The 11821-nt window shown below is 51.7% G+C and overlaps 1 protein-coding gene across 1 annotated transcript; it reads right to left on the minus strand.

Annotated features, from left to right (window-relative positions):
- Positions 1–2008: 2008 nt before the first annotated feature.
- Positions 2009–11677, minus strand: LOC115400666 (coagulation factor IX-like). Its single transcript, XM_030108677.1, has 14 exons — positions 11614–11677; positions 11227–11396; positions 11127–11151; positions 10849–10962; positions 9625–9759; positions 8918–9135; positions 8496–8613; positions 7569–7765; positions 7360–7485; positions 3489–3986; positions 2862–2979; positions 2674–2804; positions 2415–2533; positions 2009–2181 (listed from the first exon to the last, which is right to left on the minus strand). Exons 1-13 carry the CDS (start codon positions 11675–11677, stop codon positions 2444–2446), a joined length of 2004 nt encoding a protein of 667 aa, XP_029964537.1. The 3' UTR covers positions 2009–2181; positions 2415–2443.
- Between the last annotated feature and the right edge of the window lie 144 nt (positions 11678–11821).

Here is an 11821-nt window from a genome sequence, read left to right on the forward strand (position 1 = left end):
AAGCGTGGGGGCGCTATGCCTTAAACGTCACTTAAAGCAGATGTACAGGCTGTAATAATGGATGTGTTTTGTGTAAAGTCCTCGCTCTGAAAAAACCCTGCTTTGGTTTTCCACCGCGCTGTGGCCATGGAGGCGGAGGCGGGGCGACGTCATTGCATCATTGCAGAACGTCAGTGCATCACCGCGTTCGGTGCCGCCCAGCCGGAGTGTGTTCGGAGATCACCTGTCGCCGTAACTCCACCCCCAGGGCTGGGCTTACGGTGTGTTTCCACCAGATGCGTTTAACGCGACTGCATTCGCGTGTCAAATGACACCGCGCTGCGCTAGACGCCCGAGTTTTATCGCTGGTGTGTGAATTCATTCGCACGACACGTCACGCTGGCACAAATATGCAACACAAAACATCCTGCAGAAACATCACGGCCTCCTCATCACCGTCTCCTGCACAGCAGCAGTGGGCAGGATTCTTCTGTTTGTCCCACAGTCCTGTGTGCACCCGGCTGTCCGTGTGTGTGTGTGTGTGTGTGTGTGTGTGTGTTCCATTGCCAAAACCTCTGATCAAGCGGTCAATATGGTGTTTCAAATTAACTGGTGTCCTTGTTACCTGGTGACTGACTTCCTTTAGCATTTCCTGCTGCTGCTGCTACTGGCAGCAGATGTTGAAATTAGACTCATAAAAGGTCTGACACGGTGTTTTGTCTGGTTGGTAACATCTATCAGCAACAAGGGATGTGAAAGAACCCCAGTCGCCAACAGGGACACCAGTTATTCCAAAACACCGTCTCCTCTCTGGGTTCTACGCACCTCTCCTCCGCTAGTTAGCTGCTGCGTTCAGGTGACTGGAGCGAGCAGCGGAAAACTGAAACTCAGTCGTTCACATTATGGCAGCGTGACAGCTGGACTCGGAGACACTCAGGAGACACGTGAAGGAAGCGTGGACAATTTGCACAAAGGAACGGCTCTCAGACAGCTGTGAACCGGCTCTCGTCGTTCACTTAAAAGAGCCGTTCATTGAACGTCACAGGCAGCACTACTGCAGGAGCTGCACCTGGATGACGGCCGGTTCCAGCGCTACTTCAGGTTGACGCTGTGTTTCCATCAGAAGCGGTGAACAAATGCGATCACGCACGCAGCTCACCGCTCGCCTTGGCATCATGCCAACTGTTCTGCGTGGTCGGAGTCCTGCTGCCCTCCGTCAGCACGTCCATGAAGACCTCCACGCTGATAGGCTGTCCTGGAACGAATTCGCTTGAAAAGTTCAATTATTTCAACTCGAGCGACAAGCGTGGAGCGATAAAACGGCGGGCTTCGGGCGGTGGGTGGAGCCGACTGGAAGTGCAAGTTGACGGGCACGTGGTTTTTTTGCTGGAAACGCTCGCCGCCAGCCGCCCGCCACGTCATCGCTCACCACCCGCCGCTCAAGATTGAGCGACAATTGCGTCATTACATTGACTTTGTATGTAATCTCATCGCACGAAAAATTTGCGTCGCGTCCGGTGGAAACACACCGTTAGTCGATGAGTGGCAGGGGCCTGATCGGGGCCTGATCTGGCCCAGGATGAAAGTGGTGCCCCAAAAGCGCCAGTTTTTGGGCGCCGGCCCTGATTTGGCCCGGTAACCGGTTTGGTGGAAAAGGCCCCCCTGAGACTGTCTACACCAGAGAGCGTACACAGCAAGACTGCCTGTCCACAGTGAGACGTCCACACCAGAGTGTCCACAGCGAGACGTCCATAGTGAAATGATTCTTAAAGCATCAAAACAGTGAAGAAAGGTTTGTGAGGTTTCTTTATTTCTTTGTACATGATGCACTGACAGTGACGACAGTCTAAAGTGATCTGGACTGGTCTGAACTGATCTGAACTGGTCTGAACTGGTCTGAACTGGTCTGAACTGGTCTGAACCAGACTGAACTACTATGAACTGGTCTGAACCACTGCTTACAAACAGGGTTTTGTGGTTAATGACGGACTTCTTTCAGGTTACACTGCCCAAGTCTCTGGTCCTGATCTGGAATGCATTAGATCTGGATCTGGATCTGCAGTGGTCCATGATGCCCTGATGGGCTCCAGGTGAATTACAAGGCACGAGTGAATCATCTGATTGGTTCTTCTGTAGGTTTTCACAGTGAGTCCTGAGAGGTCAGAGGTCAGGGGTCAGGTAGAGCAGAGCTGGCATCTGTCACTAGGAAACAAAAAAAAATCAAGACTGAGACAGACCAAAACTAGGTCCAGAACCGAAACAAAAAGTTCCAAACTAGTGATGTGGTTCCACATCTGGATCCAGACCCAGACTGAGCAAACTGACAATGATCCCAATCAGTTTCTCGAACTAGCAAACTGATCCATTGTTTACATCTGGATCTGTAATGGATCCAGCTCCAGATGTGGATCCTCCTTGAAGTGGACTCCACAGACCCTCAGCAGATGGATCGACCTTGTGGCCTTCAGGCCTCGCTGGCGCTGCTGTTCCTGTTCAGCTCTCGAATTCCCAGCAGGATCTGCTTCATGTGGCCCACTTTGGTCACTCCCAGGTCCTGTGCAGAGACCACAACAAAACCACAACCAGACTGGAATGAGACCACAATGAGTAGACCCTCCAAACCAGGAACCACCATCCCTCCATCCACCATCAATCAAATACCTCCAGCCCCCCCACCGCCACCCCCACCGGTACCTTCAGGTCTCTCCTCTCCAGGTGAATCAGTTCAGCTCCTCGGATGTCGTGTCCAACGAAGATTTCTTTATACTCAGTGAGACAAAGTCTGTCCAACCAGAGTCCAACTTCCTCTGTTCCCCACTGATGGACTGAGAGAGACAGAGACAGAGACAGTGAGACAGACAGAGGGATAAAGGGACAGTTACCTGGTATGGACAGAGTTTCAGACGTCTCTTTGTTCTTGTTGTTTTTGTCTTTCGTGAACTTTGGAACGAGACGAAACTTTGCACTTCGACTGCGCTTCGAGAAATCAGCCAGAGGACCCTGAAGAGACAAGAAGACAGACAGAAAGACACAGAGAGACCGACCAAGGTTTGTAGTTGAGTCTGCCTGTCCCCCACTGTTTCTGTGTCTGCCGGTCTCTGCTCTGGATACAGTTTAGTGGTGACGACCTAACAGCAGTTCTGCTCGGCATCCAGGAGGTTCTGTCTTTACTGTGGAAACACTCCCCATAAAAGTACCAGCTCCCAGAGGGGATGAGAGTAGAGACCATCAGCAGAAACATGGCATCATGTGCATGTGTGAGGGAAATAGCAGGACTTTTATTTTGAAAAAAAAAAAAAAAAGCACAGGAACAGTGAATCAAATTAAACTATATTAAATTCTATTAAGCCGTTCAACTAAATTCCCTCTGACTATGAAACCATTCAGTGGTTCATTCATTCATTCATTCATTCATTCATTCATTCATTCATTCACAGTTCCACAGTCTGAGCCCTTGACCTTCATCAGCTCTCAGTCCCAACCAGATCCAGTCTTCTGGTACCCGTCACGTCCCGGTTCTTCATCAGATCCTGGGTCACCATCAGGACTGGCGTCTCTGTCCCCATCAGGTCCTGGTTGTTGATTGGGTCCTGGGTCACCGTCTGGACCGGACTGTCAGTCCCTGACAGGTCCTGGTTGTTGACTGGGTCCTGGGTCACCATCAAGGCCGGCCTCTCAGTCCCTGACAGGTCCTGGTTGTTCACTGGATCCTGGGTCACTGTCAGGACCGGCCTCTCAGTCCCTGACAGGTGCTGGTTGTTCATCGGGTCCTGGGCCTCCAGCTGCTCTTCATGGGTCATGGTGTCTCTGATCCAGGTCAGGAAGTTGCCCAGTCTGGTGTAGACTCCGTATTTTCCCTTGGCGGCACACTTCTCGCCCCAGCTGACGACCCCGGTCAGGAACCAGGTCTCGCGGTAGTTCACCACGAAGGGACCGCCGCTGTCGCCGCTGCAGGAATCTTTGGTGCCGTCCAGGAACCCGGCACAGAACATGTTGTCTGTGATCACCTGCAAGATCAGGACCGGAACCACAGAGGTCAGAGGTCATCGGGACACAAACAGGAAGTGCTTATCTTATATTTCCTGTCAGATTTACGGTTGACCTTCCAGGATCATACCAAGACCTCGAGTAACACAAATATGTAAGCCTGCCTGAAAAAGGACCAGTAAGACCACCAGACCACCAGGCCCACAGGCCAAGCAGGACCATCAGAATCACAACAACCACCAGGACCCAGCTCTGGAGAAAGGCCTCCAGGCTCCCCTTGATTCAGCTATAGAACCAAACTCCTGGATGCAGACCTGTCCTGTGACCTCTGACCTCTCTCCACTCCTCCACTCCTGATCTGATGAGGGTCGACCTTGCTGGTCTGCATTAGAGGCCCTGGTGATCTACATTAGATTCATGTGGCAGTCTGCATTAGATCCACTTGGTGGTCTACATTGGATCCACTTGGTGGTCTACAATGTGCAATGTGGATTGGGTGGCAGCCGACGGCAGGGTGCCCGGCGACCCGATCCCCGGACACAGAGACTAGCCCTCGGGACATGGAATGTCACCTCGTTGGGGGGGAAGGAACCCGAGCTTGTGAGGAAGGTTGAGAGGTACCAGCTAGATATAGTAGGACTCACCTCCACACATAGTCTGGGCTCTGGAACCCAACCTCTCGAGAAGGGCTGGACTCTCCAGGGATAGGTGCCTCACTGTTGTTTCGGCTTACGGGCCAAACAGCAGTGCAGAGTACCCGGCCTTCTTGGAGTCCCTGGGAGGGGTGCTGGACAGTGCTCCATCTGGGGACTCCATTGTTATACTGGGGGACTTCAACACTCACGTGGGCAGCAACAGTGAGACCTGGACGGGGGTGATTGGATCGCACGGTCTCCCTGATCTGAACCCGAGTGGTGTTTTGTTATTGGACTTCTGTGTTAGCCACAGTTTGTCCATAACGAACACCATGTATAAGCACAGGGGGGTCCATAAGTGCACTTGGCAACAGGACACCCTAGGTCGGAGGTCGATGATTGACTTTGTTGCTGTCATCTGACCTCCGGCTGCGTGTTTTGGACACTTGGGTAAAGAGAGGAGCAGAGCTGTCGACCAATCGCCACCTGGTGGTGAGTTGGATTCGCTAGCAGAGGAGGAAACCGGACAGACTTGGCAGACCCAAACGTGTTGTAAGGGTCTGTTGGGAACGTCTGGTGGAACCCTCTGTCAGCAGGGTTTTCAACTCCCACCTCCGGGAGAGCTTCTCTCATGTCCCGAGGGAGGCTGGGGACATTGAGTAAGGTCTCCGGTGCTGCCGTGGCGGCAACCCTCGAACCCAGTGGTGGACACCGGAAGTAAGAGATGTTGTCCAGCTGAAGAAGGAGTCCTATCGAGCCTTGTTGGCTCATGGGACTCCCGAAGCAGCTGACAGGTTCTGGCAAGCCAAGCAAACTGCAGCCGAAGTGGTTGTGGAGGCAAAAACTCGGGTCTGGGAGGAGTTCGGGGAGGCCATGGAGGAGGACTACTGGTCGGCCTCGAAGAAATTCTGGCAAACCATTGGGCACCTCAGGAGGGGAAAGCAGGTCTCTACCAACTCTGTTTACAGTGGAGGCGGAGACCTGCTGACCTCAACTGGGGATATTGTTTGAGGTGGAAGGAATATTTCGAGGACCTCCTCTAACCCGTTGCCACGCCTTCCGTGGAGGAAGCAGAGGCTGAGGTCTCGGATGCGGACTCACCCATCACCCAAGCCGAAGTCACCAAGGTGGTCGGTAAGCTCCTCGGTGGCAAGGCACTGGGGGTGGATGAGATTCGCCCTGAGTACCTTAAAGCTCGTGTCCAGAGTTTCCGTTCGTTTCCAATGTATGTATCATTTTTCAACAGAGCTTAAATGTGTTAGTCTGGTTCGATACAATATAATATTAGCATAAAGCAATATAAAACTTTATTTATGAGCCCCGCCTTCGTCTCATAGACCCCCATGTTATCCGAAAAAGCGCCGGTCAGCGTCAGCCAATAGATTTCGAGCTTCCGCATTCTCGTGTTGTCAATCAAAGTGTGCATGCAGCCAGAGAGCACGCGCACTCGCCCAGGCAGAGGAGAGTTAGCTACACAGCAGCCGCCCCGCTTACCTCGGATATATCCACTGTCTGCTGAACATCCACCGTAAACAGCTCAACATGGAGGATGCTGTAGGACTCGGAGGCTCTCATTTTCACCCGACGGATAATAGTGTGCACAATTAAAGGGGCGTGGCTTGGTCGCTCATGAAAGCAGAGGGAGGGCGGAACCTGAGACGTTGGATTAAAAAAAACCCTCTCTCTTTCAAAACTCCGGACACGAGCTTTAAGTCTCTGGATGTGCAGGGACTGTCTTGGTTGACACGTCTCTGCAACATCGCGTGGCGTTCGGGGACGGTGCCTCTGGATTGGCAGACTGGGGTGGTGGTCCCCTTGTTTAAAAAGGGGGACCAGAGGGTGTGCTCCAACTATAGGGGGATCACACTCCTCAGCCTCCCTGGGAAAGTCTATTCCAGGGTATTGGAGAGGAGGATTCGACCGATAGTCGAACCTCGGATTCAGGAGGAACAATGCGATTTTCGTCCCGGTCGTGGAACAGTGGACCAGCTCTATACCCTCCATGCGGTGCTCTATGGGTCTTGTTCATGAGTGGGGAATGGAGGGAGCGTGAGATTGACAGGCGGATCGGTGCAGCGGCTGCAGTGATGCAGTCGTTGTATCGGTCCATCGTGGTGAAGAAGGAGCCGAAAGGCGAAGCTCTCGATTGACCGGTCAATCTACGTTCCCACCCTCATCTATGGTCATGAACTTTGGGTCATGACTGAAAGGACAAGATCCCGGATACAAGCGGCCGAAATGAGCTTCCTCCGTACGGTGGCTGGGCACTCCCTTAGAGATAGGGTGAGGAGCTCAGTCACTAGGGAGGAGCTCGGAGTAGAGTCGCTACTCCTCCACATCCAGAGGAGCCAGCTGAGGTGGCTTGGGCATCTGTTCAGGATGCCTCCTGGACGCCTCCCTGGGGAAGTTTTCTGGGTATGTCCCACTGGGAAGAGACCCAGGGGAAGACCCAGGACATGCTGGAGAGACTATGTCTCTCGGCTGGCCTGGGAACACCTTGGGATCCTCCTGGAAGACCTGGAGGAAGTGTCTGGGGACAGGGAAGTCTGGGCGATATAAAATGGATGGATGGATGGTCTACATTAGAGGTCCTGGTGGTCTCCATTAGAACCTCTGCTGGTCTACATTAAATTCACCTGGTTACCCGCCTCAGAACTTCTGGTGGTCTACATTAGATCCACTTGGTGGTCTACATTAGAGGCCCTCCCGTGGTCTGAGAGGACAGAAGCTGGACTGTGGCGTCCCCTGCTGGAGTCACCTGCTCAGTGCTGGAGGTGCAGTCGCTGTGAGAGACCACTGGGACCGACACTCGTCTCAGGAAGCGTGAGGAGCGCCGCAGGTAGTGGGTGGAGCCCCAACCTGTCACCACGCCATAGTTCTGGTCCTGAACACACACACAGGGGTGAAACACACACACACACACACACACACACACACACACACACACACACGCACACACACAGTTACCCTCAGCAGGTAGGAGCTCAGGTGTGTGTCAGGCAGACACACCGGTGTCGCCGTCGGGCCTCGGAGTGCCGGCCGGGCGAGGAAGAGGAGGGCGATGTCGCTGTCGAAGGTGAAGGAGTGAAAATGAGGATGAAGAATAATCTTCTGGATCTTTATGAGCTGCTCATCTTCATCAGGACGCTTCTTATCCAAATCACCTGGAGAGAGAGAGAGAGAGAGAGAGAGAGAGAGAGAGAGAGAGAGAGAGAGAGACAATCTGTCTTCCCCATCAACAAAGGAGTGAACAACTTCAGTACTTCCTGGTTCTTGAGCCAATCAGATGCAAGTTTCCCAGGCTGCCAAACGAGCAGCGCAGAATTTAGAGTTTGATGGTGGAAAAAGAGCAGCAGGCTGCAGGAGTGGAGGCCAGCAAGAGAAGAGGAAGAGAAATAGTTCATCACCGTCACTGCTCTCTCTAAACTCAAAGCTTATTCAAGGCGAAGCTGAAAAAGGTTCTCCCACTCGAGAGTCCCAGCTCTCCGTCTGTCAGAACAAACGTCGCTCACCCGTGGCACTGGTCCTGGGTCACTTATCGTCTGCTGTTTGGGCCCCGAACCCGTCTTCATCCACCGGGTTGAAAACTTCAATCAAAACTAATTTCTCCAGTCTCTCTTCCTCTTCCTTGTTTCATTCTCTACTCTGTCCCCCATCTTCTCACCCTCTCACTCCACCATGGTAACATCTGGAGACATGTACCTGGCGTGGGGGCATGGCCTGTTGGTGAGGGGTGTGGCCGATAGGCCCTCGAAATCTGAAATGTCCTGACTGAGAGAGTGTTTTCTGCTGCTGACTGATGACATTTTGAAGTGTGAACAGGCCTTGAGAGCAGCACACACACACACACACACACACAGACACACACAGACACACACACAAACACACACACACCTATAGTCACATGGTCTGCTGCACCCTCCTGGAAGCAGTGAGCTGCAGAAATGACCCATCGATCAGAAACCAGAGCTCCTCCACAAAACCCAAAACCATCAGACCTCCGGACCAGGACCTGAAGAGACACAAACACACACACACACACACACACACACACACACACACACACACACACACACACACACACACAGTAATAATGTTCGTAAGTAGTAATATTGACAGTCAATATTCAGTGTACAGCTTCAGACTCTTTCTATTGGTCAATATTTGACCAATAGAAAGAGTCTGAAGCTGTCCTTTCTGCCAGCAGCCAGCAGGGGGAGCCCTCCATGATGTGGACATTTGGCCTCCACCTGTTTGATGGAAGGACGATAAGTCCTGAAAAAGTGGTCTGCCACAGCTCTGCGTCATGTGATCACCTGCCAGGGACTCCCCCCTCGTCTCTCCAGGTGTCCCCCGACGATTCGGGGCTCCCAGGACCCTCCCCCCAGGTCCTGGGGGGGCCCTCTCTCCCATGATGTGTTCGCTGTCAACTCAGTCATGCCAGTACTGTTGTAGTCCGTCTCCATGGTGACGTTGACCCATTCAAAGCGACGGAAGCGCCACTCTTCCTGCTGCACGCCACAGGGGAACGCCACTGCACAGGAAACAGGACAGTCACTGACCTGAAAACACCGAACAACACCTGGAAACACCTGGAAACTCCAGACAACACCTGGACACACCTGGAAACCCCAGACAACACCTGGACAAACCTGAGACACCTGAGGACACTGAGAAACACCTAGAGCTACCTAGAAACATATGGAACACCTGAAAACACTTGACAACACCTAAAACCATCTGGAAATGCCTGAGGACACCCACAAACACTTGGAAACACCTCAGAACACCTGGCAACAACTGGAAATTTCTGTAAACTCCTGAGAGCACTAGAACCACCCGGAAACGCCTAGTAAAACCTAGAACCACCTGGAAACATCTGAGTACACCCAAGAACACCTGGAACCACCTGGAAACACCTAGAAACACGAGAATGCTGGAAACACCTGAATAGTGAATAGTGTACAGTTTTACAGTGTGTATTGTGTAGTGTACAGTGCGAAGTGTACAGTTGGTAGTGTACCTGCTGCAGAGCAGCTCCGTCCATCAGCCTCCAGTTTGTATCCGTCAGCACAGTCACACTGAACTCCGGCGCCCCCCGGCAGGTCTCTGCAGTACTGCTGACAGCCGCCATTCTTATAGACACACTCCAACACCTCTGAAACACAACACATGTTCCCCATGGTTACAACACAACACACAAACATGTTTTCATGGTTACATCTCAACAACACAACACGTTTCCATGGTTACAACACCTCTGCAGTCAGCTGTTTACCTATCATTACCATTTTTTTACCTGTGTTCAGCTGTTTTTTTTTTTAAATCTAGTGTTTACTCTTTTTTGTTCTGTTGTTTGCCCGTCATGCTGTCATTTCACTGTTGCCTAGACATTGTAGTTAACCTGTTATGCAGGTATTGTTTCCCTGGTGCTGTTAGCTTGTTGCAGACGATAAAAGATTACAAAGGGGGACTGGGGGGACGGAACCTGTTGCCCACCTGTTGTTTGGGTGCTGTCCACCTGTTTTCCACTAGTTGTTTGGGTGTTGTTCATCTGTTATTTAGGTGTCTACCAGCTGTTGTTTACGTGTTATTTAGGTGTCTACCAGCTGTTGTTTCCATGTTATTTAGGTGTCTACCAGCTGTTGTTTACGTGTTGTTTAGGTGTCTACCAGGTGTTGTTTACCGGTTGTTTAGGTGTCTACCAGGTGTTGTTTACCGGTTGTTTAGGTGTCTACCAGGTGTTGTTTACCAGTTGTTTAGATGTCTACCAGGTGTTGTTTATGTGATGTTTAGGTGTCTACCAGGTGTTGATTCCCTGTTGTTTAGGTGTCTACCAGGTGTTGTTTACCGGTTGTTTAGGTGTCTACCAGGTGTTGATTCCCTGTTGTTTAGGTGTCTACCAGGTGTTGTTTACCGGTTGTTTAGGTGTCTACCAGGTGTTGTTTACCGGTTGTTTAGGTGTCTACCAGGTGTTGATTCCCTGTTGTTTAGGTGTCTACCAGGTGTTGTTTACCGGTTGTTTAGGTGTCTACCAGGTGTTGATTACTGGTTGTTTAGGTGTCTACCAGGTGTTGATTACTGGTTGTTTAGGTGTCTACCAGGTGTTGTTTACCGGTTGTTTAGGTGTCTACCAGGTGTTGTTTACCGGTTGTTTAGGTGTCTACCAGGTGTTGTTTACCGGTTGTTTAGGTGTCTACCAGATGTTGTTTACCGGTTGTTTAGGTGTCTACCAGGTGTTGTTTACCTGACTCGCAGGTCTTTCCTCGATACTTTGGCAGACACAGACAGGTGAAGTCTCCTCGGTCCATGGTGCAGATTCCTCTGTTCAGACAGGGATTGGTCTCACATGGATTCAGACCTACGACAACCAGAGACAGACGGACACAACCAGGGACAACAAGGGACAAACAGGGACAGAGTGACGTCTCTGGTTGGTTGTATTCAGTAGCTTATTGAACAAAGGATGTGAGAAGGTAGGAGGACTGTGGAGGAGGTCTGGGTACCGTGGAAAAGGATACTCACTGATGTATCTGAACCAGAACTCCAGCTGTGGACAGAAACTCAGAGTTAAAACCTGGAGCGTCCTGTCTAGGGTCCGGCAGCCAGTCTTTGAACCACATACCGTCTTCTCCTGGCTGTGGAAGATCTCGGCTGCCTCCTCCTGGGAGCAGCGCTCCTCGTAACACTCCCTCTCCAGGTCTCCAGGAAACATCTCCTCCAGACCCGAGTTCGCCCGGCGCCACCTGGAGGAGGAGCGCAGAATCTGACCGGCAACAGGAGGTTCCAGGAAGACTGAGGGGACACAGAGGACAGAGAGGACACTGAGAGGACAGAAAAGACAGAGACGACAATAAGGGGACAGAAAAGATAAGAGAGGACACTGAGGGGACAGAAGAGACAAATAGGAAACTGAGGGGACAGAGGACACCCCTGAACTGATTTTCACTGCTATATATCATATCCTCTCATTTGGACTGTAGTGTCTCTAAGATGTCTCCCTCTGTCTCACCTGAACAGTTGATGAGGACACAGCCGCTGAGCAGACAGCAGAGACGCAGCGTGGACAACAACATGTTTCCTCATAAGGACGTCTCCCCGAATAATGGAGGATGAAGCTGCAGTGGGCTGATGTTTAACCGCAACACAAATATTTACTGATGTGACATCAGAGGAGCGTCCACAGTGAGACTGTCCACACCGAGCGCGTCCACAGCAAC

This window comes from Salarias fasciatus, chromosome 14 (genome assembly GCF_902148845.1).
Source record: "Salarias fasciatus chromosome 14, fSalaFa1.1, whole genome shotgun sequence".
Classification (NCBI taxonomy): Eukaryota; Metazoa; Chordata; class Actinopteri; order Blenniiformes; family Blenniidae; genus Salarias; species Salarias fasciatus.

What these genes read in the sequence shown, in the direction of transcription:
- LOC115400666 (XM_030108677.1), bottom strand. Translation starts at nt 11,677, where the DNA reads ATGTTGTTGTCCACGCTGCGTCTCTGCTGTCTGCTCAGCGGCTGTGTC. An exon ending in GTTCTGGTTCAGATACATCA is followed by an intron (nt 10,963 to 11,126) that starts GTGAGTATCCTT and finishes TGGTTGTCGTAG; the next exon opens with GTCTGAATCCATGTGAGACC. An exon ending in TGAGCTCCTACCTGCTGAGG is followed by an intron (nt 7,486 to 7,568) that starts GTAACTGTGTGT and finishes GTGTGTGTTCAG; the next exon opens with GACCAGAACTATGGCGTGGT.